This window comes from Culex quinquefasciatus, chromosome 1, assembly GCF_015732765.1.
Source record: "Culex quinquefasciatus strain JHB chromosome 1, VPISU_Cqui_1.0_pri_paternal, whole genome shotgun sequence".
Classification (NCBI taxonomy): Eukaryota; Metazoa; Arthropoda; class Insecta; order Diptera; family Culicidae; genus Culex; species Culex quinquefasciatus.
Window position 1 is genome coordinate 22,577,725 of NC_051861.1, and position 26,971 is coordinate 22,604,695.

Consider the following 26,971-nt stretch of genomic DNA (forward strand, 5'->3'; position numbering starts at 1 on the left):
ATAAAAATAAATACGAGTTTTGGAAATTTAAATTTTAGTAACAAAAAGACAAGTGAAAAATGGGAAAATTGGCATGTAAAGCATTTTTTATGTTTTAAACTAATATTTTATTCAAAACTCGTTTTAAGTTCCACCGTGTTTAGAACAATACTTATGATTGTCACGGCTTGTACTAACGAACGACGACAGTTGGACTAGCCAGGCATTGTTTGCCCGATCGAGCTCGAGCTACCGTTGATCGTAGGTATATGCGCTTAAGTTCCACGTTCTATCACGGACGCGGGTGTATGCCGATATCGTGGATGTCACCGCCACCGGGGTTGAATTGGGCCACAGACAGGTGGATGAAGCTTTACATTTGCTGCCCTGGTTCATGAGTGGTTAAAAGTTTAAGTTCAATTTCAGAAATGATTTTTTCATACTAAAAAAACGAGATCTAGTTGGCTATGACTCCTCCAAAGGGGTACACCGGCTCAGGTTTAATTTTTAAACCGACCCGCTCAGCTGGCTGGCGGTTTAGTCTCGCGGCAACCGTTTCGGCGTACGGTACGATCTTTCGGGAACTCTAAAACCTCGCGGCGGTTCTGGAGCGGTTAAGAATAGGCCAATTTCGTGCGGTTAGCGCCTCTCGGCCAGGTTTCGGTGACGATCCTCGAGGCACACAGTCTAGTTGATCAGGAAGGTTGTGTCAGTTGGGTTGACAAATTTGAACACATTTGTTTGCCAGTGGCGGGAACTCTGCTAAATTGGATTTACGAGAATGGTGTTTCGGCTCGTTAGTCGGAAATCTTCCCAACTCTATCTACGTGAAGTGGATTATCTCGCGTGATAACGTGATGTGGAGAGCAACGAAAGGAGGGGGGGATTTGAATTTGAATTTGAATTTATGTCCGGGATGCTCACATGAGGAAGATTGACGCGCTGCTCTGGTCGTTAAGTGTGTGTCAGTTTGCGAAAGAAATGTAGTTCAATGGCAATTACTGTTGGATTCCGGATGGCATTGCTGCAATTGTGAAGATTTCAGTGCAAATAGTGTTTTAAACCTAGGAAAATTGCGCATTTAACTGAAAATAACTGATCAAGTTAAAGAAAGTCTTTGATTTGATTTGAACATAAAAAATTGAATGTTACATAAAAAAAGTTGCTAAAATTTGTAACTATACATAAAAATAAATTTGAAATGCCACTATCTTGGCTAAATTCATTAACACCTTCAAATTGATACCCTGGTGACATTTTCATCTTGCCTTGTGGGGCAACCAAATGGTCAGCAAGTTTCGCATATGTTTGAGCAACTTTTAAATAACACACCCCGAAGATCGTACGCGAAAGGGTGTGCAAAAATTGGCGAATCATCATGAAAACATGGATCATGGTGATTATCCAACTAGTTGCAAATCAACTATGGACCAAAGAGACTAAACGAATTGCAAATAGCAAACACAAAAAAAAAACGTCAATTTGTTTCACCCCTGTGTACACCATCCTGTCCAAATGGGACAGTTTAGAAAGTTGCGATGAAGTTGCAAGGTTTCATGAAAATAATACTTCTATCATTTCAAAGCCGTGATAGAGACTCATTGCAAATCGATTTGTTTCGGCAAGTTAATTATCACCCAGTCTAATCAAAGAACCTGTCCAATGCGTCGCAAAAGTGTTTCTCGGACAATGTCGCTAATTTTTGGCTGATTTAGAGCGTGCGGTAATCCTCGTGATTGTCGTGTGATTTTGACTGAGTGTAAAAATTATACATTTTTACCGAATAATACGCTTTTAATGTAATTTTGGAACTCAAACTAAGTTATTTTTAGCTCATGTGAATTTTCATCATAAAAATATTGTCTCCTAAACTCATTAAAACAAACACAACTTATTTGTTCATCAGGAGGTTGAGATTGAGGACAGTCCAGATTCCATTATCCAAATATTCGTTTTGATTATCGAAGGTTTTTTTGGACTTCGGATAAACGAATGCTGACTAGTTATTTTTCCCGTTTCTTATTGTTTTACTTTTAACATCGTTAACGTTACTTAATCCACCTTCGTGAAAAATGTGAAAAAAGTCGATTTTTTCCCGTTTTCGTCATTTTCCCATTTTTGCGCGTGGCGCGTCGAAAAACTCAGTTTTTATTTTCAAAAAATCGTATCTCAGAGAAAACATAACTTCACCATTTTTGATGTATTATGTGAAATTTTCCGAGGAATCCGATAAAAATATTTTCAGACATAGGCTCTTTGGTCCCGAGACCTTCAAAACAGCATATTAAGTTTTCATACGACCTTTTCAAATGTTAAGCTAGATTTTTGAAACTTCTTACTATTTTTCCTAAATAGCCACAAACTAATCACGTTTCTTTTGCATCTAAGACAGCTAAAATCGGATGAAATGGCGCGGAGATACGATTTTTAAAAAAAAGTGGTTTTTGCGAAAATCGACGAAAATTGCCATTTTTCGGACCACCCTAACACGGCGTAGGTCACCGTAATGGCCAAACAAAAAAATACGGGTCTAATTATTTCGGCCAAGGAACCCTCGGAAAAATTTTGGGCCCGATCGGAGAACTTTTTTTTTCGAATCATGCTGTTTTCGTGGGGAATTGCTGCATATAAACAATGGGCAAAGTTTTTGAAAGATTTAAATATTTTACAATCAGTTTTTAACATAATATCAAAAAGACGATTTTATAGACGGCGTTTTCTAGCAAAAACGTACCTTAACAGAGCTTTTTTTTAAACCAAAACTAACTTTTTAAAAGGGCGTAATATTGAATGTTTGGCCCTTTTGGAATGCTAGTCTTGATTTAAAAATTTAAAAAAAAAATCGAAAGGATCGGAAAATTTCACGAATGTTTCATATTTCAACATTGTAAATCGGACCATTAGTTGCTGAGATCGACATTAGAAAATGGTGTGTTGTTTGGGTGGGACTTAGAAAACATCAATTTTCCTGTTTTTAAACCTTTGCATGGCAATATCTCAGCAACTTAGGGTCGTATCAACAAAGTTCATAAAAGCAAAATATAGAGAATTTTCACAGCTTCTCAAAAACATTTTTTTGCAAACATGTGCAGTTATTTAAAAAAATGAAAAACTGCGACTATTTTCAAAAAAGTCACCAAAAAATGAATTTAACTTACAAACGGTGCACTTTATCAAAATTTCAGTAAAGTACTTTTTGATTGCAAATTTGATTCACATCGAAAAATGAAGTTGAAAAATTTTTGCGACCAATTTTTTAAATCAGTATTAATTAAAAAAATCATAACTCGGTCAAAGATTTTTTACACAACCTGGAAATTTCTGAAAAGTTGACATTTGATGTCCTCTAAAACATATCAAAAAATTAAAAAAAAATAAAATAGTGTTTTTTTTGCAAATCAAGTTTTAGTGACAAAAAGTTAAATGAAAAATCACAAACATATTTTTACCGTGTATAATTTTTTTCCAGTGTAGTCCTACAACTTTGCCGAAGACACCAAATCGATGAAAAAAATCCTTCAAAAGATAAAGATTTTTGAATTTTCATACATCAGTTTTGTATGGACAGCTGGCGAATTTGTATGTAACAAACTAATGATGCAAAATGGCTTCTTTGGGCATACCGAAGGCACCCAAAAAGTTTCAGTCGGATTAAAAAATAAAAAAAAATCGAATGACTGAAATCTGAGAGAACTGCTCAGCTGTCGAATCGACACAATTTGTTCTCAAAAACGAGAAGAAGTTTGTCGATCATGTACCCAGTAGCGTGTCCAGCTCCTCGAGGAAGGTGGGGCAATGGACGTTTTGAAAATTTCGTCGTTTGTGGACGCCCCCTGACTAAAATTAGAACAAATTTCAGAGGATGGTGGGGCAGTTGCCCCATGTTGCTCCACCCTGTGCACGCTAGTGCATGTACCCAACATAACCTTATAAGCAGAATTTAATATCATAGATTTGATTCTTAAATATTGCCAAAACTTTTAAAAATCATTTTGAACTAGTGATTTGTCTACTAAAAACGTAACTTAATCCACCTTTAGGTGGTTGGTACCTTCCTCTCATTTATAGAGTGATTACAATCCCCTAAAGTGTCCACATGGTTTATGGATCTCCCCTATTAACGTGATCGCAGCACCTAAGAGGTCCTAATAAAAATAAGTGACGAGTAAAAAAACAGACTTCCTACAGACTTTTTGTCAAGATTATACAGACACCGCCTTTCAGGAAAATGGCATCCCTCTACAAGGCTTTTTTCGTGGCGATCAGACGGGACCATTTAAGGTTATGTAAATTCAGACCATTTTTAAACTGTTTGTAATTTTAGATAGGTAAGTCAGATCATAAAAAATCTTAATCCACAAGAAAGGTCTTCTCATATGCTTTCTAGAAATATATAACATTTGAGGGTTTCATGAAAAAACCACCCTTTTTACCATAGTTTTAATTTAATATGAAACAGTTTTTTTAACATAACTTTTTAAATACATGATAAAACTGCATGAATTTAAATAGCAACTTAGGGGACGTTAAGACGGATCGATTAAAACCATTCCGGCCAAAATCGGTTGAGCCTGTGACAAGATATTCCAGTGACATTGATTTGGTACACATGTCTACATACAGCCAAACACACAGACATTTACTCAGCTGGTGATTCTGAGTCGATATGTACAAATGAAGGTAGGTCTAGGAGGTCTAACTAAAAAGTTCGTTTTTCGAGTGATTTTATAGCCTTTCCTCAGTAAAGAGAGGAAGGCAAAAATATTTGAATTTCACTTCTAGTATTTCAACTAAAGTTAAATGCATACTTATGTAATTCGTAGTTACAATATTTTTCCTGAATTGTCATTCTATTTTGTTGAATTCACCAAAACCGACCAGATAATCTCTTATTAAATAGCTTTTTTAACACTGGAGGAAGGAGGGCGAAAGACAACAACTTTAAATGAAATTTTTATTGGATTCATTGAGTAACATAGCAAAATCGTTTAACAAAATTCCAATTTGCTTATCGTTAGATTTTTTGCAAAATTTCGTTGATTCATGCTTCAAATCTATTTAAATTCTATCTCATAATCTATTGATGGAATAAAAAAAATAATTGTGTCTTCTTGTTTAACTTCATGATTCGAAATCCGGACACTTAGTAGCATATCATTTTTGTTATAGCTGGCAAAAAATCATTTAATATGTTCGAAATGTAGAAATATCATCAGGATGTAGTATAAAGTTTTTAGAGAATGTATGCAAATTATGCCTTTTCTAACAATTTTCCATCACAATTTTAAAATTAAAATGACTTGTTGTGCTTCGAATCCCGGACACTGACAAAAGCTGATTCGAATTCCGGACACTCGATTTTGCTAATGAATCGCAACAATTTGCACAATGTTAGTGAATGGCATTCTTTAGGTCTTAAATAAGCTGTTAACATCAAAATAATCGATATTTTATATGAAAATTAGCTAGAATTTAAGGAAATCAAAACCATAAACTTCTGCATTGCCTTCCCGGTGCTTCGGACGCTTATGAAATATTTCAGTGAAATGTTTCGCATGTTTGGTAAACTTATAATTTTATTTTATTTAATTGTTTTGACATTAACTACAGCGCTCAAACAAACTTTAAATTAAAGGTGATGTTAGAATTCATCAAATTACCCAGTTTTGACATTCATAATGCGAACTTTTATTTATCTAAATAATTGATAACACAAGATGAGGTGTCCGGGTTTCCAAGCGTCCGGGAATTTGAATCATGACGTTATTTCTTAAAAAATAAGAAACTAGGACATGAAATTCAATTTTCATGCATTTTAAGTGTTTTGTGTTGCCTAAAAGCGTTAATTTTCAAAAGTATGGACAATGGCTGCAGAAGAAATTGAGCTTATATTGTTATTAAATGATTTAAAAAAAAATACGTCATTCAAAGAAGCATGAAGTTATCATATAAATTTAGAGTTTCTTGTTATTTTGATGTACTGGGTACTGGCATGTACTGGGCTCTTATCGATGCAAATTTTCCACCCATTTTCCGCGACACCTCGTACCACTGCTATCTTGCACTGTGTATCAGTAAACATGTTCTAATACCACAAGCATTGACTGCACTTCACACACATAAATCACCGATTTGCATGTCACTTGGTGCAGCACTGATGATCCACGGGCGGAACAACGATCAGCTGAAAAACTCTACACTCCGTCCGCTCATCATCACCGGTACTCACATATATGCGATTTTATCGGTGTAATGCAATCAAGAACGTAAGGTTTCGTCTCTGCACGTTTGCCCCTAATGTTCCGATAGTTGTCCTCGAAAAGCCCAGCCCTGAAAAGTGTTGAAATGTGAACTGCAACTGCAATTAATCACTGCCGTTTTCCATTTTTTTCAAGGAAGTTTTCTTTCCTTTCTTGAAGTTTTGATTTTGGAAAATATATTAGTGAGTTTGTAAGCACTCGCCACGAGAGCACTACAGTAACAAACGACATGTGCCTTTTGGGTGATGACTCGTCGGTTAGTCGCGTGCGTTTTTGGCGGAAATGCTCTCGCGCACGTCGTCTGGGATCGCGGGAAAATCGCCCGTCGAAGATCTTTACGACATTTCGCGTTACGCTGTACCTTTTTTTTTGCACAGCTGTTTTACTCAGACACGTTTTGGGCTTTTAGTGGCTCTGCTAATTAGACGTCAACGGAGGGCTGCTGTTGAATCAGCTGGTGGAGATTGCGCTTTTGTGTCACGAGGGTTGATTTTCTTGACAACATTAGGGATTACACTAGGTTAATTATTGTTATCGAACACAGATTGAACTCAGAACTCGATTGTATGGTCAGAGCTTAACAGCTTATTTTTGTTTGATTTGAGAATGTACTTGCAAATGAGGAATCAATTTTGTCTAAGCTATTACGTTTATTCTATTGATATTGTTATTTTTTTTTATCTTTTTATAAAAATTAGCAAACTAATTTTTGAAATGAGCCTTTAAAAATAAATTCATGCAGTAACACTACACAACTTAAAAAAACATCCAATTTTGAAAACCTACGATATGCTTAAATTTAAAAATTGTAACGTACTTCATAAAATTAATAAAAAAAATCACTCAATTTTGCAAATGTTGCTCAAATGTGTTTATGGATAGTCCAACTGGGTGACAATGACGCGATAAAAAAAGAGTTTTAGAACAATATACATTGTCGGGCACTTTGCAACACCATACAGTAGCTATACAACAATGAGCCACGTTTCCTCCCATACCGGACACCACTCCAGACTGTCAGCCTGCGAGAGTCACGTTTTGTCAACTGCAAAAATTCCACGGCGCTCAGCGTTGATGCACCTGGTGGCGATAGAACGATCGGACAGAAAGTGATTTTTCATCAACTTTGTTTTTCAAAGGCATAATTTTTTGTTTTGAATAATAGTTTGATGATGATTATAGATGATTTACCTATATTTGTCAACTTTACACTTATTTTCTCTATTTACAGTTTTTGTCTCTACACCTTTTAAAAGTGTTCTCTTGAAATCGCTCTAATAATAAACATTTCAAGTAAAACCTCGGAGCATAATTGAAATCATGTCTTAAGCTTTTTGAGAAAAAATCAAGCAAATCAAGCTTGAAGTTTCAAAACAACAATTTACAAAAAGAAAATTTTTCAGCACGAATTAAACGTTTAAGGATAAATAAGATGAGTGCTGAAAAATCGAGTTTGAAAACGAGTTGAATGCATTTTTTTTGCAAATGTAGAAGACACTCTTTAAATTGGATTTTTTCAGTGATAATTTACAATTGCTAAAAAGATTAGCATATTTTGGGAAATAAGAGCAGTTCTCTAGGATTTCGGTCATTCGATTTTTTTTGTATTTTTTAATCCGACTGAAACTTTTTTGGTGCCTTCGGTAATATTGAATGTTTGGCCTTTTTGAAATGTTAGTCTTGATTTGAAAATTTTAAAAATATTATTTTAGAAAAGATCGGAAACCTTTGCATTGCAATATCTCTACAACTAAAGGTTGTATCAACAAAGTCCGAAGAAGCAAAATATAGAGAATTTTCCCAGCTTTTCAAAAATATTTTTTCCAAAAGTGGGCAAACATGTGCACTAATTTAAAAAAATGAAAAACTGCGACTATTTTCAAAAAAGTCCCCTAAATATGGATTTAACTTGAAAACGGTGCACTTTATCAAAATTTCACTAAAGTACTTTTTGATTGCAAATTTGATTTTACATCGAAAAATGAAGTTGAAAATTTTTTGCGACGAATATTTCGATTTTTTGAAAAAATCAGTATTGATTAAAAATTCATAACTCGGTCAAAGATTTTTTGCACAACCTAAAAATTTCTGAAAAGTTGGCATTTTATGTCCTCTAAAACATATCAAAAAATAAAAAAAAAATTAAAAATAGTGTTTTTTTGCAAATCAAGTTTTAGTGATAAAAAGTTAAATAAAAAAATCACCGATTTGTTTTTACCGTGTATCATTTTTTCCAGTGTAGTCCGTATCCATACCTACAACTTTGCCGAAGACACCAAATCGATCAAAAAATTCCTTCAAAAGATACAGATTTTTGAATTTTCATACATCATTTTTGTATGGGCAGCTGCCAAATTTGTATGGAAAATTATATGGACAAACTAATGATGCAAAATGGCTTCTTTGGGCATACCAAAGGCACCAAAAAAGTTTCAGTTGGATTAAAAAATACAAAAATTAAAATTGAATAAAAAAGACCGATTTCGTAGAGAATTGCTCATAAGTAGAGCGTCCAATTTCCCGCTGTTACAAATTTCCCGGGAAACGGGAAATTTTCAGCCAATTTCCCGGGAAATCCCGGGAATTCCCGGGAAATTTTAAATTTATTGAAAATTGTTATGATCTTGGTTTTAATTAATATTATGCAACATAATTGTATAGCACATCAACATTAATGGTTTAAATAAGTGTGAAGATCAATAAACAGCTTGACTGCATGTAAAAAATCATTCAAGTGCAAGAAAATGTATTTTGGTATTTTTTTATGAGAAATTTTAAACTTGTCTCTATGACCAGTTTATTGAAATGAGAAAAAAAAAAATGCAGAAATTATTTTATTCATGACAAATACTGGTTTCAGCTCTTGAACAAATGGTAAAGCTTTTTAGTGTTGGTTTTACTCCAAACAACCCAATGTTTTCATAATTTGAAGCATGCTTTGAATATATTTTTGCATTTTTTGAGAACAAACAATAGAAAGTAATTTTCAATGATTTTTTTTTTGTATTTTTGTGCAACATGATTTAAATTATACGATAAATTAACATCATTCCACGAAAAGTCTTCTATTTTTTCAGATTTAACCCTCTAACATCTGTAGTTGCGCCAGTGCTTCATAATTCTTTTACTTCAAATTGTAATTTCTTTAGTACTAGGTGTTCAATCAATTGAATGAATTCTTTTGCACAAATTCGATTTACATCTCATTTGATCATGGTCAACAAAAACGTAAAAAAAATCTAAATTTTAATTTGGAGTTAAGGAGTTCATATTGTTTTGACGAAATAACATCAATCTGTTAAAAGCTTATCTAATTGTAATAATTTAATACTCATTAAGCAAGATCTATTCCCAGTTGCTTCAAAAATTAATATTATCAGAAATAATTCTGATACATATCATTATTTCTGATACTCTGATTAATTATATATAAACCAAACAATACATTTAATTGAACAAAATCATGTTGAGTTTGTTCATTTATTATTTTTTCAGAGCATTTTCAAAGAATAGTTCCAAAAATTTAAGAAAATGTATACTTCCCCTTGAATTTCGGGAATTCCCGGGAAATTTACAAATTTCCCGGGAAACGGGAAATATTTTTTTTCGGGAAATCCCGGGAATTCCCGGGAATTTTTTTCCCGGGACGGGAAATTGGACGCTCTACTCATAAGCTTTTTAGCAATTCCGTCGTGAAATTACTTGCTTTTCCTGTCATTTTTGAACGATAAAAAAGCCTATTTTCTGTACCAAAAAATAACAAAATTCAAAATAAATGCTGTAAAGTTCTACTTTTCAGCACTGAAAAGTTGAAATTTTCAGCACTTGTTTCGAAAAGTAATAATTTTCAACGTTTTTTTTTTATTTCAACGATTCATTGACAAAATACATACACATTTGACCTATATCCACTCAAAGGGTGTTTTTCGGAATTGCAAACAATGTTGTATGGAGCTCGTTGCAAAACCTCGTAGGATAAATGCACGACTCGTGCTGAAAAAATCTGGAGTTTTTTAAAAGGTCTAATAAACCATATTTCCAGTTTTTGCTTTTTGGGTGTTTTTGAAACCGCCTTGAGTCATGGGCATTAAAAAACACCCAAAAAGCAAAAACTGAAAATTTGGTTTATTGGACCTTAAAAAAACTCCAGAAGTCTTCTACGACTTTTTTTACAATTCTAATCGTTTTAAAATCTCCTAGTTTTGTTCTCAATTTGTTTTCCTTGTGATAATTTCTTATGACATAGAATTCAAACAAAATTTGGAGCAATTCCAGCCCAAAACAGTATTTTTTTAGGCACATTTTTCTCGACCCTCTCCGATTTCAATGAAACTTTGTAGACAAGTTATCCTAGGCATATATAAGCCATTGTTGTGCATATGGAGCCAGTTACACTCGATAATGACATTTGAGAAGGACGTGAGTGTTTTAAATATTTTTGTATTTCGTAATTTAAATATTGCTATATCTCGAAGCCGTTGCATCGTATCAAAAAGTGGTCAAAGACAAACTTATAGGAAATTTGACGGGCTTTTCGAAAAAAAAAAACACTGAAAGAAAAAAACATTCCACTTTTATGAGATTTTTTGATTTTAAAGTTTAAAAGTCAAATTTGAAGGTGAGCCCACGATTTTTTTCGTTCAAAATTGTTGTGAAAATAGCCTAAGATGTTACAAAAAGACTCACGAAAAATGCAGGATGGAGCAACTCATCTAACAAAATACAAAAATCATTTAAAGAAACTGTTTTTGTGAAAAGTGCTCTAAACTTCAAAATTTTTAAAATCCGAGTACGGGAATCGATTCTCCAGACAATTTTACATAAAAGTCTCCATATTGACCATTGTCCTTAGTCCAATCCTTGTGAAGTTACAACGGTTTTAAAAATAAAAATGTAAAAACTACACTGAAAAAATATTATGTTTTCAGTTATGAGCAATGTTATTAGCTTATATCTGTAAGCCCATACATCCAATTGAAATGTGGTCAAAGACAAACTTATGGGAAATTGGACGAGCTTTCCGGTAAAAATATTTTCGAAACTGAAAAATCAAGTCTGTCATATAGAAATTGCCAAAAACCATCAAAAAACCTGTTTTTTTCAAAATTTTTATTTTTAAAACCGCTGTAACTTCACAAGGATTGGACTAAGGACAATGGTTAATATGGAGACTTTTATGTAAAATTGTCTGGAGAATCGATTCCTGTACTCGGATTTTGAAAATTTTGAAGTTTAGAGCACTTTTCAAAAAAACAGTTTCAGTAAATGATTTTTGTATTTTTTTAGGGGAGTTGCCCCAAGTAACATTTTTTCCCAGGAGTTCTACAAGAGCTCTTCAAGATATTTACAACATAGCAGTTTGGACCGCGGTATTATAAAACTCTCTTCAAGTACTCTTCCAAACTCCTGAAGAAGTTTTGAAGAGAATTTTATCCTACCGCGGTTCAAACTGCTATGCAGTAGCTATCTTGAAGAGCTCTTGTAGAATTCCTGAACAAAAATGTTACTTGGGTGCTCATCCTGCATTTTTCGTGAGTCTTTTTGTAACATCTTAGGCTATTTTCACAAAAGTTTTGAATGAAAAAATTTGTGGACTCACCTTCAAATTTTACTTTTAAACTTAAAAATCAAAAAATCTCATAAAAGTGGAATGTTTTTTTCTTTCAGTGTATTTTTTTCGGAAAGCCCGTCAAATTTCCTACAAGTTTGTCTTTGACCATTTTTTGATACAATGCAATGGCTTCGAGATATAGCAATATTTAAATTACGAAATACAAAATTATTTAAAACACTTATGCCCTTCTCAAATGTCATTATCGAATGTAACAAAGTTTCATTGAAATCGGAGAGGGTCGGGTGCAACCGATTCCCTATTTGACATGGAATTGCTCTTTGAGAAAATTATATGAAAAGTATTAGACACTCTAAAGGATGCTGAACAGTACTGCTAATTTTTGTGTTATTTTTGTATCCTGTTTCGTCTTTGAAAATTTTAGTTTCACAACGGAACTGCAAAAAAAAAACGAAATTAAAACAAACATTATTAAAATATTAAACTATTTATGAACACGTAAAAGTTGCATGAATGCAAAATTCTGTAAAATACTGTTAAATGTTAGTTTTTGATAAGGCTGCTGTAAATACTTTGAAGTTTTTTCACCATGTTTTCTTCAAATATTCTTCTTATAGTAATGAATACAGTATTGTGACAAGACAGATAGTCGGATTACGTAGTTTGTGGTTAAGTTTTAGCAAAATATTAAGCTATTTCTTAATCGAAATGCGCCTCCGGACTTTTCTTGGCCTTGCTCTATACTCACTGTGTTTATATTATATATTCAACAACCCAAACACCAAAATATCATTGCATCGGCCGGGAATCGAACCCGGGCCGCCCGCGTGGCAGGCGAGCATTCTACCACTGAACCACCGATGCTTGTTATAAGTAATGAACTCAAACATGATTACAATGCTCATTCAAAGTTCAGGTTTAGAATATTTAGATTTTTCCCCGGTTTCTTTTTTTCATTTGAATAAAAAATATCAATTATTACAAATATTCAGGATTTTTTTATGATTTTCTTTTCCATATACTTCATTCAGTCAAAATATTGTTGAGTGTCCAATCACAATCGGTAATTTTTCAGCTCAAACAGTAAAAAGATCTATGCATCGGCCGGGAATCGAACCCGGGCCGCCCGCGTGGCAGGCGAGCATTCTACCACTGAACCACCGATGCTTCTTAGATATCAGTGTGAAATCAATGCATCTAACTAAAACTTCCCGGCACCACGGGCACGCTAAACGGATTGGATTAACAGAACTTTCCGCGACAAATTGGACTTGAATGCTGCGATAAGCAATTCTAGCTTCTTCTTTGCAGTCATACTGATGCGGCCGTTTGAAGAGTGCGGCTCAAATTGTACTAGCCAAAAAAATGAATGGGTCATCTCTTGGTTGGGAATGCTTATATGTATGTGACGATTGGAGCGGTTAATTCCAAAGTGTAAGGGTGCTATTTTTAAAACAAAGTTGCTTTAAGCTTAGAGATGGCCATACGATGAGCATGTACTCGAGTTCAGTGGGTTCAATGCTTAATGTTGGTACTCCAACTATGGTCACGATTAAAGATGTTCTATTGCATTAACGACATCGTGCGAATTGATTGGCTTAACTGATTGTTAGTTTCGTTATTTGCGTGACGGTGTTAATAGAAATGAGGATTCTAAATTTAGTACTAATTTGGCATTATCAATCACAATGTTGTGTCAACACATAACCGTGCATGCAGAAAATTATATCAGCCAAAAAAAATTAAAGTTCTGGGTTATAATTTTCCGCTTCGATGATATCGTTCTAGGTTTCAATGTCAATGAGAGATGACACAAATACCGGCATTTTTCCGACTGGAGCCTGCAGTAGAGTCACATGAGCAAGCAACCGTGACTTTGCGTGCCTTCGATTAAAAGTAGTTTGTATAACAAATTGCAAAAAGAAGATTTTTTCAGCATGAGTCGTACAAGTTTTGCAACGAGTTGCTTGCAACATTTTTTTGTGATCAATAACAATGCTTCTAGAATTGAATTTTATGTCAAACATTCATGTGTCAAGGAAATTCACCATTAAGAACAAAAAATAAATAAATTAAAAATGTTACTTTTCGATACTAGTGGTGAAAAGTTCAACTTCAGCGCCCATCACAGAGGTATTGAAAGGTATTAATTTTCCATTCTGTTATTTTTGGAAGGGAAAAGTAGTTCGTTTCTCCAGAAGGACAGCAAAAGTTGACAGTTTCACAGCGGAATTGCAAAAAAGTTATTTTAACATAAATAAATGTTATTGAAAGGTTTAATATTAAATAAAAAAAAAAATTCTAAAATATTAAAATTGATAAATCTATCAAAGTAACTTCATTCAACTGTGCTTTGATATACAGCTAAAGCTTCTGGCTAACGACAACAAAGCCCAATCAAGCAGCCATTTTCCCCGTGCACAGGTGGGCTGATAAGAACAAATATTTAAATGATGCTACTGAAGCCGATGGCGAAAGGGAGAGTTCTGCTAAATGTAAAGTATTGTGCTGAAATATATTACTCAAATGAATGCAGTGTGGGCACACGTGTTAATGAAACAGCTGTAATTGATTGTTTTCGCTAGATTATGTACATGTCAAGACATCGCAAAATCAACTTATCTAAGTTCTAAATCTTTTCGATCTATGATCCATAAACTTTGAAAAATATTTGCAAACGGTCTAACTTTGTTATATACCTAATTTAGTCAAGCAATTCCAGCTCAAAACAGGATTTTTTTGTTGCTTTTTTCTTGAAAGACAATCTTGTGGAAAATTGGACGAGCTTTCCGGTAAAAAAAAATTCGAGACTGAAAAATCAAGTCTGTGATTTACCATAAAAAAACCTACTTTTTCGACATTTTTATTTTTAAACCGCTGCAACTTCTCAAGGATTGGACTTAGGCCAATGGTCAATATGGAGACTTTTATGTAAAATTGTCTGGAGAATCGATTCCCGTATTCGGTTTTTGAAAATTTTGACGTTTAGAGCACTTTTCAAAAAACAGTTTCAGTAAATGATTTTGTCCAACCTGCATTTTTCATGAAAAAAATTGAACGAAATAAAATCGTGAACTCACCTCACCTTCACCTCACCTTCAAATTTGACTTTTAAACATAAATATCAAAAAATCTCATAAAAGTGGCGTAGGGTAGAGTAGTCATCAATGAGACACGGGGAACAATGATAAAATGGCTCTCACAAGTCGTAGTTTCAACCAATCAGGCTCATATTTGGGGGAAAGGTGTGTCTACTGGATACACGTCCGCCATCATAGTGGCTTTGGTTATGGACGCTTCCTTGAAAAGTTATTCATAAATGTTTGATTCTGGGATGTAAAAGTAAATTATGGACAAAAATTACTTTTTCACTCGTAGGCTGCCATTAACACCAAAACTAATATTTCTTCAAATTTCTTTCGACGTTCCATAGGGATTGAGTTGGACTACAATGTCCTTTCATTAGGTTTGGCCAAAATTTAGAATATACCCAGTATCCAGGACTGTCTCATTGTTCCCCACTCATTTCAGCTCATGGGTAACAATGAGACACTTTGATTTTTCTTCATTAAACTTTTCAAAATCTATGGAAATCTTTCAAAACATGAATTAAAAGTGATTTTTGGCATATTTATTGAGTTTTAACTTCATTTAACCAAAAATACAAAGTTATTTGGTATAAATATACGGATTTTACAAAATTTAAATACTTTTTAGTATAACTTTTGTTAATTAAAGTTTCATGTTGGCAAAATTGCTCTAAAATGTTCAAAGCAAGTTACCTGCAATAGAACAATACAAAAACATGATGTTTTGCTAGAAAAATCTTGATTTTCGTAGTGTGTCTCATTGTTCCCCAGCTGTCTCATTGTTCCTGCCAAGTGCGTCTACAATGAGACAGTTGAATAACTCTGGCTGTAGATATCGGATCGATCTCATATTTTGGTCAATGTTAGAACACATTGAAAGAAAGAAAATGCAACAAAAAGCTCATTAAAACATGCTGATGAAAAAATGAGAAAAATCTTTGAAAGTTGAAAACCAAAAGTGTCTCATTGATGACTACCCTACCCTATACTTTTTTTCAGTGTATTTTTTTTCGGAAAGCCCGTCAAATTTCCTACAAGTCTGTCTTTGACCACTTTTTGATACGATGCAACGGCTTCGAGATACAGCGATATTTAAATTACGGAATGCAAAAATATTCAAAACACTCACGCCCTTCTCAAATGTCATTATCGAGTGAAACTGGCTCCATATACACAAAAATAGCGTACTTGAGCGTAGGATAACATGTCTACAAAGTTTCATTGAAATTTGAGAGGGTCCGGTACAACCGATTCCTTATTTGACATGGAATTGCTCAGTCATATCCTCATTCTGATAAAAGTCATAGCACTAAATTTCTGTCAAACCCAGTTCTATGAAATAACAGTAATTTAAAACAGCTCTTGCTCAACAACCGAATTAAATTATATGATATTTATTGATAAGGAATCGATTTATTTGTATTTAAGTCGATAAATAAAAATTTCGAAACATTAATTTTTTTTTTCAAAATAAAAGAAATTTATATCATTTTTGTAAACTCTATAACAATGTGAATTTTATTATAAAGTCCAGACTCGATTATCCGAAGGCCTCGGTGAAATTTCACTTTCTTTAAAAGAGTTTTTGTCATGTTTGTATTATTTATAATTGTTGAGCTTGCGTATGAAATTCTAAACTACTCTAAAGTGATTTAGAATTTTTGTACCCAAAATGGCGGCCGAAAAAATTCATTTGGTAATTTTTTAAAGCAAACAACAATTAAATTTTTACTAAAATGTGGCCACAGAAATAAAATTTGACGTTAAAAGTAAGAAAATAAAAAAACTGATTTTGTTGTTGTTCGATTTTTTCAAATTTATATTTATATTCAGTTTTCTTTTCCATGTACATTCATTCAGTTGAAATATTATTGAGTGTCCAATCACAATCGATGACTTTTCGCCTCAATTTTAAATACTAGCTACATTCATTTATTCATGAAATCTGGAGTTTTTTTTTAAAAGGTTTAATAAACCCAAATTCCAGTTTTTGCTTTTTGGGTGTTTTTGAAACCGCCTTGAGTTAAAAACACCCAAAAAGCAAAAACTGAAAATTTGGTTAATTGGACCTTTAAAAAAAAAAAAGAAAGGATGATCGTAGTAATCGGTGCGTGCGGGCGCGAAAAGTTTTTGCTGCGTCATGTTTTTTCTTCGATTCAAAATTCTCTAATTTTTCTGATAATCTTTATTTTGTTATTACAAATAAGTGAATTTACGGAAATTCCTTTGTCCGTTTTTTTTTTTTAAATTTATATTTATTCAAATTTCTTTTCCATGTACATTCATTCAGTTAAAATATTATTGAGTGTCCAATCACAAACGATGACTTTTCACCTCAATTTTAAATACTAGCAACTTTCATTTATTCATGAAATATTGTAGCTTTCGCTATTCAGTGATTTCAAATGTAGGAGGTCCTACATGTACAAAAGGGAAAAGGGATACCTTAAAACTAACTTATAAACTATATAAAGAGCGGATCAATGCAGCTGAAGACTGCAATGATTTTTGTCGAAATGCATCAATTATCTTATTGGACATAACATCCAAAGTGTCAACTTCGGCTAATTGATGAAGTTCACTGGTGCTGAACCAGGGAGGAAGTTTCAGAATCATTTTCAGAATTTTGTTCTGAATCCTCTGAAGTTTTTTCTTCCTGGTTAAGCAACAGCTTGTCCAGATCGGCACAGCATAAAGCATGGCAGGTCTGAAATTTTGTTTATAAATTAACAGTTTATTCTTGAGACAAAGTCTAGAATTCCTGTTTATAAGTGGATACAAACATTTAATATATTTGTTACATTTAACCTGGATACTTTCAATGTGATCCTTGTAAGTAAGGTTTTTGTCAAAACCAAGTCCAAGATATTTCACTTGATCCTCCCACTTTAAATTTACCTCATTCATCTTTATAATGTGATGAATTTTTGGTTTAAGAAAATCAGCCCTTGGTTTGTGAGGGAAAATAATAAGTTGAGTTTTGCAGCATTTGGAGTAATTTTCCATTCTTTCAAATAAGAATTGAAAATATCCAAGCTTTTGTAATCTTCTTGTGATGACACGAAGGCTTCTGCCTTTGGCGGAGATGCTTGTGTCATCAGCAAAAAGTGATTTCTGACATCCTGGGGGCAAATCAGGCAAGTCAGAAGTAAAAATATTGTATAAAATTGGACCCAAAATGCTTCCTTGAGGGATGCCAGCACGTACAGGTAGTTGATCAGATTTGCTATTCTGATAACATACCTGCAGAGTACGATCCGTCAAATAATTTTGAATAATTTTCACGATATAAATCGGAAAATTAAACCTTTTCAATTTCGCAATCAAACCTTTATGCCAAACACTGTCAAATGCTTTTTCTATGTCTAGAAAAGCAGCGCCAGTAGAATAGCCCTCAGATTTGTTGCTTCGAATTAAATTTGAAACTCTCAACAACTGATGAGTAGTTGAATGCCCAAGGCGAAATCCAAACTGCTCATCAGCGAAAATTGAATTTATTCCTTTGTCCGTTCCGGTGGCCATCCATACCGCATACCGGTAGTGGCAATAAGAAATGTTTGGTAGTTTCGGTGAAAGTTTTAAATTGTGACTCATGGTTGTCGTCAGCGGAAAGGAAGAGACAGCGGAAAAAATGAAATATACAAAGTGACCATCGGCTAAGGAATTTCGTGGTTCTCACTTGATCCTGCCCGAATCCAGTGAACAACTGCATGTGTTTGAGGAATGATTTCAGCAGTCCCATTCCGAAGAAATGCTTCCCGTTTGATAAGCGCTGAGCACGGCCACGATTCCTACCACCAGAACGAATTGGCCGAGTGATGACCTTCTATTAGGTGCTGTCGGGTGGTTCAACTTGATGCTGTCGATCGTGCAGAACCAGAAGAGCTGCAGGAACTGCAGATGACTAAAATTTGAGATTCCATCTAATTCGAAGATTCCGACGATCAAATGGACTGAAGCCCAAGATATCTGATTTGGTGAGATCTTTCCTTTTAAATATCAGAAGATTCTTTCATTTACACTGACATACACACATTCCATTTAAGATAATCCACGCCAATATTTGAAGTAATCTGTTGAATATTTCTCTATATTGATGTCTTTTGATCTTTATTTTATATATCTTTTTCTTGATATTCTTTTCTTCTTTTGCTCTTTCTACCATCTGTTTCTTTAATGTCCTTGTGAGGGGATCATCGATCCATCCGCATTGACATACTATCTTTTCATTTTTCTTCTTATCTTTCTTCATATTTTTCACTCTTTTTTAACACTTACTACCAGTCTTTGTGAGGGGATACTGAGCTCGATTTGCTCTCCATCCGCAATGACCTGTTCTCATCTATGTTTTTCCCTTTTATTAGTAGTTAGAATCAAAGCCGGGGATCGGGGAGGGAGCATCAGGGCAGTGGACGGTATGCTGTAATGGCGGAGATTGGATGTAGATAGTGGAAGACCAGAACTACGCCACAAGGGGAAAATAGCGTATTAATTGTACAATTCTTAAGGATTGTCTAATTACTACATCTATTGACCCCTGTCAGTCTCCAGCTGTCTGCCGCGCCCTTTTAGGCCCCCAACAGGGTGCGAGCCCTGTTTTTCAGCTTTGTCAGATTTTTTTCGGAGTTATTGGAGGTTACTGTCGGAAGGAGATTCTCTTCCCCTGAGGACACCGTGAGTGATTTTGCTTGTTCGCGTCCAACCACCCCCTTTTGGCCCTTCATACGGCAGTAATTTGAAGATGCTCCCTTTAAGTCTGAGCCACTGTAATTCTAGGCAACCGCTACATAGGTCATCCTTGTGGCCCTGTTGGTTATCCCATCAAATCAAATCAAATCAAATTGGACCTTTAAAAAAAAACTCCAGGAATATTGTAGCCTTCGCTATTAGGGATTTCAAATGTAGGAGGTCCTACATGCACATTGTTGTTTTTCGTGATTCGATTATCCGAAGTCCATAAAAACCTTCGGATAATCGAACTTCGGATAGTCCAAACTTTTGATAATCGAGTCTGGACTGTAGTCTCATTTTTTTTAAATACTCTTTTCAAACTTTGATTGAATTCTATGTATTTAAGATCTTTTTTTAAACATGAATCAATTTAATTTTTTTCTATTTAAGGTTTTTTTTAAGTGGAATCCTGAATTTAACGACAATTTTCTCCATAAGATTTAAATTTTCTCCGTTTCTTTAAAAAATCGTTGCATCCATGATTCAGGACAAAACAAAACAAAAATTCTTCATGCTTATTTTTTATTTAACATGGAACCCCCTCCTCGTTATATTCTGGGAGATTAAGATTTATACAATTTAACGCAGGGTTGTAGTGGGTTTAATTACCAAATTTTGAATCTCTTTCTCTATAATAGCACAGAAATGATTACAGCAATACAACTAGTCTAACCAATGAGTGCACCAAAGTGACTGTGATAATACCGTAACGCACACAAGTTCAAGTAAAGATAGTTCCAAAAATGACAAAACAAGTCACAAAAATGCCTGAACCGGACCGAAAAGCCACGACCAGCACATTCATGGACAAGTGGCGCTACTTTAAGAAAAACATCACCGTCGAACCCATCGTGGCGTGCTACATCATGCCGAGCGTGCTGGCCGGCCTGGCGACGCAGAATCTAAACCTGGAGAAGGCCTGCCGGGTTAATCTGGACTACGGTGACACGATCTGTGACGCGCTAACGCGGCGTGAAACGGCCAACTACACGCAGTGAGTTTTTTGGGGCAGCACGTGACTTTGGGGTCACAGTTCTAACGATTTTGGTTTTTTTGCCCTCTTTCGACAGTGAGGAAGAAATGGTCCAGCAGATGGTGGCGCGGATGGCCGGTTGGAAGACGGTTCTCCAGAGTGCCCTGCCTTGCATGCTGATCTTGTTCTGGGGCTCGTGGAGTGACCGGCATGGCCGCCGGAAACCGTGCATTCTGATTCCGATCATCGGCGAGTTCACTACGGCCATCGGCCTCATTTTGTGTACGTACTTCGAGCGGACACCGATGGAGGTCGCCGCCGTTACGGAGGCTCTGTTTCCGGCCCTCACCGGGGGTTGGTTCACCATGTTTATGGGGGTGTTCAGTTACATTGCGGACGTGACGACCACCGAGGAGCGAACGCTGCGGATCGGTATCGTGAACCTGTGCTTTTCGCTGGGTGTCCCCATCGGGATGGCGTTCAGTGGAGTGTTGCTCAAGTAAGTTCTCTGATTAGTATTCAATCGGTGTCATTCGCATAAACGTGGGGGTAATTTTGTTTTCCGTGTCACGTGCGTAAGCGGTTTCCACCCGCCGAAAATCAATATTGTTAATGGGTATCTATTATGAATAAATATTTGCGAGCAAAATTGATTTTATCTGGGGACAAACAATCAGTGACGAATACAAACGAGTGACCGATGACCTCGAATTTGATCAATAAAAATTTGCCATGCTCAAATGATTACAGGCCATTCTTTGTACCACATTACCTCATAGACGCGCCTCATTTGCGGTTTTCCACTTTCAATTTTAACCTTCAATCTTGCCCGGCATACACAGTGTTCAATCTTTTTCCTCTACCCCTTAACCAACCCAGGAAAATCGGTTTCTACGGCATCTTTTCGATCTCGGCCAGCCTGTACCTGGTGGCGTTTTTCTACGGGGTGTTTTTCGTGCCGGAGGTCGACATCGTCAACGAGAAGGAACGGCTGAAGGCCCAGGAGAAGAGCGCACTGGCCGACTTCTTCGACAAGGAACACGTGATGGAGACGTTCCGCGTGGCGTTCAAGCAAGGCGAACGCCAACGCCGCCTCCGGGTGATCATGCTGATGATCGTGGTTATGGTTGTCATCGGGCCCCTGCACGGTTAGTGGAGTGTGCATTTAGTAGAGCTGCATTAGCCTTGGCCTTAGACTGGGTAGCTCCGCGGAAGTGCGATATTATTATTTTTAGCCGGTTATTAAAGTCAATCTACGATAAGTACACTGCGGGCACATACACACCCGCTGGGCTGCCCTGTTTAAGAATCGTTTATCACTTCATCCGATTAGGCACTAACCCCAGCAGCTAACCTGTCTTCCGTCGTGTTCTGTTCCAGGTGAGATGTCCGTGATCTACCTGTTCACCCGGTACCGGTTCAACTGGAGTGAGGTCGAGTTCAGCTTCTTCTCCACGTACGGCATGCTGACGGGGCTGATTGGGACGATCTTTTCGGTGGGGGTATTTTCCCACCTGTTGAAGATCGACGACGCCCTGATCGGGGTGATGTCCTCGATGTCGAAGATCCTGTCCAGCTTTGTGTACGCGTTTGCCGTTACCACGTGGCAGCTGTATTTGGGTATGTGAAATTTAAAGGCACCGTAATCTGGGGTGAATCGGGACTACAGTCTGAATAGGGACAGCAGTTTTTAGAGCACTTAAAGCTTTTAAATTTAGAAACGGATGTACACATTTTGTAGGCCTGAGTCTGTTCTAACCGAAACCAACCAGAAAAATCAAAATATTGTGCTCCAACATGGTAAAAACTGCTGTCCCAATTCGCCCCATGTGTCCCGATTGACCCCAGTTTACGGCATATTTTTTTGTTTTCAACTATTTTTTTACAAAGAATTTTGTCCTAAGGGCTTTGTCTTGAATTCATTGAAACTTTGTAGACATGTTATCCTTGACTTATATAAGCCATTCTTGGGCATATGGAGCCAGTTGCACTCGAGAAAGAAAGGCTTAAGATGTTTAAATATTGTTGTATTTCGTAATTTAAATACTGTTATACAGAAATAAACAATACAATACAATAAAGCATGGAAAAACAAAAGTGCTCGGATCGGACTTAAAAAAATTCTGGAAGTTCCCTGGCGAGATAACGAGACCCAAAAATTTGATTTTAAATTATTTTATGTGATAACCAACAGATTTTGAGATTTTGTGAATTTTAAGTATAAAATAAAAACGATTTTTTTATACCGTAAAACGGGGTGACTTTGCCTTTTCGGGTTCTTTGGACAATTTTCCACTAGGAGAATGTTAAATAAGTTTGTAAATAATAAAAATTATGTGTCCTTGAAACACAATTAAAAAAAAAATCTCCAAATTTATAGGCAATTTCAGTTGAACAAATTTCATGTAAAATGTGAAAACTTTTGATTCATGCTTTGTATTCCGTTTAAAATGCAATATAAATCTATAATTTTATAAACAAAACTAGTTTTAACAAATTTCAGGCAAAATTCCTACTTTTCAACAATTTTATGTAAAATTTATTAGTATTTTGATAAAAAGCTTATAAACTTAGTAAACTAAATATAAACTTTGATTTTTTTAAACTATATCAGCTACTACATTTAACGTACAAATAAAGTTTGAACACTTTAATATGATTTTAACAAGAAAAACTATGACTATCAAAGTCACCCCGGAATTTAAACTAAGAATTTTTAACGTAACTATTTTTCTAAACACTATTGAAAAAACTTTTTTTTCCAAAATAGTGCATGGACTTTGTGTGGCCTACCCCAGTACATGTTTTAAAAATAATAATCTTGAGAAAAACCTTACCTGTTGGAAAATATTTCAAAAACAAATTGAAATCCTATCAAAGTCACCCCGGTTTACGGTACTATGTAATGACTTGGAGTTACAGCAATATTAAAATTACGAAATACCAAACGATTTTAATAACTTCAAATTAATTTAATTGCAACCGATGTCCGTTTTTTGATATCTCGTGACGGAGGGGCGTTACGACCCCTTCCATTTTTGAACATGCGAAAAAAGAAGTGTTTTTCAATAATTTGCAACCTGAAACGGTGATGGGATAGAAATTTGGTGTCAAATGGACTTTTATGTAAAATTAGACGCCCGATTTGATGGCGTACTCAGAATTCCGAAAAAAAAACGTATTTTTCATCGAAAAAAACACTAAAAAAGTTTTCTAAATTCTCCCATTTTCCGTTACTTGACTGTACAAAATTTTGGAACATGTCATTTTATGGGAAATTTAATGTTCTTTTCGAATCTACATTGACCCAGAAGGGTCATTTTTTTATTTTGAACAAAATTTTTCATTTTAAAATTTCGTGTTTTTTCTAACTGTTGAAATGAGTGGCTAAAGAGTGACGGGCACCAGTTTTCTGTGCTGAACGAAATGAAACTTCCTTCCATTTTCCGTACGCTAAAAAGCTATATTTTCCTTATTAATAACAGATAAAGTTCACAAGATACAATTTACTCACAACTTCGGTGTCTTTTCACAGCTGGAACGGATTCTCGTTCCCAGCTGCGCCCGCGCTCCCGCTTGCTTCAGTTTGTTTTCAACTTCTGATTCTTGCCAAGCGACAGCACGGGCACCTGACAAAGCAACACAAGCAAAGACAAATGACGTTGAATAGGGGGCTGCTTCGGACGCGCTCCGTCGCAACACTAACTTTGCAGGGTTATTTTTTAGAGTGTAACAATGATCTACAAAGTTGTAGAGCAGACAATTTAATATATAGACATAAGGATTTTGCTTATAAACATCACGAGTTATCGCGATTTTACGAAAAAAAGTTTTGAAAAAGTAACTTTTTGCGTTTCTCTTTGTTTCGTCGTCCGTGTCTGTCGCGGGTGACCATGAACGGCCATGATCAACGACGACCAATATTTTCAAAACTTTTTTTTCGTAAAGTCGCAATAACTCGTGATGTTTATAAGAAATTCCCTTATGTCTATACAGTCGACTCTCTGGTTGTCAATATCCAAGGGACCGTCGAGGAAGAGAATCATCAGTTTACAGAACGATGCAAAATGAAGACTCGATTGAAAATATTTTTTTATTGATACGCAGCAATGGGAGAGAATCATGGCAACGTCCATCAAACAAAAACAAACTAATGTCAAACACCCTTCAAAGCTTCGTTTCGGCAAGAAAAATGTCTATGCAAGCCATGAGAAAGTGAAATTATTGACAACCGGAAGAGATTTTTAAAGCAAACAGAATCCAAGGGACCGTCGAGGAAGAGATCCTTCAAGCAAGGGAAAATATCGAGGAATGAAGATAATTGAAGTATGCAGATTGAAGGGACTGAAGAATTCATCGATAGATGGAGAATTATTGATATCGAGAAGATCGACAGCCAGAGAGTCGACTGTATATCAAAATTTTTTTAATTGTCTGCTCTACAACTTTGTAGAACATTGTTACACTCTAAACAATAGCCCTGCAAAGTTAGAAAAACACGAAATTTTAAAATGAAAAATTTTGTTCTAAATGAAAAAATGACCCTTCTGGGTCAATGTAGATTCGAAAAGAACATTAAATTTCCCATAAAATGACATGTTCCAAAATTTTTTTACAGTCAAGTAACGGAAAATGGGAGAATTTTGAAAACTTTTTTAGTGGTTTTTTCGATGAAAAATACGTTTTTTCGGAATTCTGAGTACGCCATCAAATTGGGCGTCTAATTTTACATAAAAGTCCCTTTGACACCAAATTTCTATCTCATCACCGTTTCAGGCTGCAAATTATTGAAAAACACCTCTTTTTTCGCATGTTCAAAAATGGAAGGGGTCGTGATCAGGGACAAAAGTTACCCCTTAGGACAAATTTTCACGCAAATCGAAGAGGGGTCGGGGCAATTGCTGTGTGAGTTGGCGGAGAATTACCCATACATAAAAATTGCTTATATATGCCTAGGATAACATAACTACAAAGTTTCACTAAAATCGGAGAAGGGCGAGTAAAAAAGTACCTGAAAAATTCCTGTTTTTTTTTAAATTGCTTTAAAGCAAAAAAAAGCCTACTGATTGGTTGAGCGCAGCCTTCCCTGATTTAGATTCAATTATGCTAGCACTTAGAAAATTTTGCCTTGTCTGTTGTTGGTTGGAAATAATTTATCGGATTTGGGTATATCACTCGAATAAAGCACCATGATTCTCCATAGAAATATGCTCCCAGTTGGTGGGGGCGCATAATGATTCATTCAAATCAAAATTGCAATAAATGAAAATCTTTTATTTTCTGGTAAGCTAGAAAATTATACATTTCTTTTTTTAATTTTTCCTAGGTCCAATCGTAGAAATGCTAAACGGCACTTCGTTCATCTCAATGCGTTCAATTGCTTCGAAGCTGGTAGCGTCAGACGAGCTGGGCAAAGTCAACTCCCTGTTCGGGGTGGCCGAAGCGTTGATGCCGCTCGTTTACGCCCCAATGTACACCACCATTTACGCGGCTACAATAAACGTGCTGCCGGGCGCGTTCTTCCTGCTCGGTGGCGCACTAACGGCTCCAGCAGTTGTGATTTTCCTGTAAGTCAACGGTCGATTTTGAATGTTAGTTTATAAATGAAAATTAATTATGTGTAATTTTAGATGGATGTACCGAGTGCACAAACGCGAGGAAAAAGAGTTGGCAGAAGAGACCCGCCTTGAAGACAAGTACAAACATCTCACCGATGGAACGGAAAATGGCTCAAGCATTATGAACGGAACGACGATACTTGGTGATTCTTCCGGCTCGCCAGTGATGCCCGGACGGCTGGGATCGATCCGAAGGCCATCGGCTGTTCGGGGTTCCATATCGGGTGGCATTGCCAATGCAGGATTCGTGCCGGAAGACAGTGAAAAAGTAATTCACGAAACAATGGAAATTGTGAAAGATCTGCCCGTGCTGCACGTGGAACACTGCAAACTGTGATTGATTGTAAAAGGGAGACGAGTCCTCGCAAGTTCTATTTCGTTAGGTTTCGTTAGGGTACGCAGATCTGAAAGTATTACTTTAATGATAGAAAGAATTTTATCGGTGCGTAGTTGATCGATTGAAGCATTGAAAATGTATTTATATTTGTTTAATAAAACATTACTTTCCAAAAAATGTTAGTTATTTAATTATGATATCATGTAACAAAAGTCCCATAGAATAGGATGCTGAACTTGAAGTGACTGTTAGTCGAAGCCAGAAATAACTGTGTAAAGATGATTTTATCTTGTTTTGTGGCATACAGTTATCGTCTTGACTTCAAATGTTAATACATTTTGTTAAAATGCTATTCGGATGCCACTTTCTGCAAGTAAAAAGAATTCTTTAATATTATCCTATATTGTATTTA

The 26,971-nt window shown here is 35.6% G+C and overlaps 1 protein-coding gene and 2 non-coding genes across 6 annotated transcripts; 1 reads left to right on the forward strand and 2 right to left on the reverse strand.

The window, feature by feature from the left end:
* The first annotated feature begins 509 nt into the window (after nucleotides 1–509).
* On the forward strand, nucleotides 510–26,736 carry LOC6035559 (solute carrier family 46 member 3). Of its 4 annotated transcripts, none has more exons than XM_038266987.1 (7): nucleotides 510–682; nucleotides 20,275–20,625; nucleotides 20,702–21,103; nucleotides 21,484–21,752; nucleotides 21,985–22,224; nucleotides 25,931–26,171; nucleotides 26,235–26,736. In XM_038266987.1, the coding sequence occupies exons 2-7, from the start codon at nucleotides 20,375–20,377 to the stop codon at nucleotides 26,557–26,559; spliced, it is 1,728 nt and encodes a 575-aa protein (XP_038122915.1). In that variant the 5' UTR covers nucleotides 510–682; nucleotides 20,275–20,374; the 3' UTR covers nucleotides 26,560–26,736. The 4 variants fall into 4 exon arrangements, with proteins under 4 accessions (XP_038122915.1, XP_038122913.1, XP_001845715.2 ...); XM_038266985.1 differs by having other exon boundaries at nucleotides 20,270–20,625; nucleotides 26,235–26,559; XM_001845663.2 differs by having other exon boundaries at nucleotides 20,287–20,625; nucleotides 26,235–26,559.
* Trnag-gcc lies at nucleotides 12,605–12,675 on the reverse strand. The gene has a single exon. It is a non-coding gene; the product is annotated as a tRNA-Gly (tRNA).
* Trnag-gcc lies at nucleotides 12,908–12,978 on the reverse strand. Its single transcript has one exon. It is a non-coding gene; the product is annotated as a tRNA-Gly (tRNA).
* Nucleotides 26,737–26,971: the final 235 nt, after the last annotated feature.

Bases quoted from the DNA above. Each gene is read 5' to 3' on its own strand.
- LOC6035559 (XM_038266987.1), top strand. From the start codon at position 20,375: ATGACAAAACAAGTCACAAAAATGCCTGAACCGGACCGAAAAGCCACG. The intron at 20,626-20,701 runs GTGAGTTTTTTG...CTCTTTCGACAG, and splicing joins GAAACGGCCAACTACACGCA to TGAGGAAGAAATGGTCCAGC. The intron at 21,104-21,483 runs GTAAGTTCTCTG...TAACCAACCCAG, and splicing joins TTCAGTGGAGTGTTGCTCAA to GAAAATCGGTTTCTACGGCA.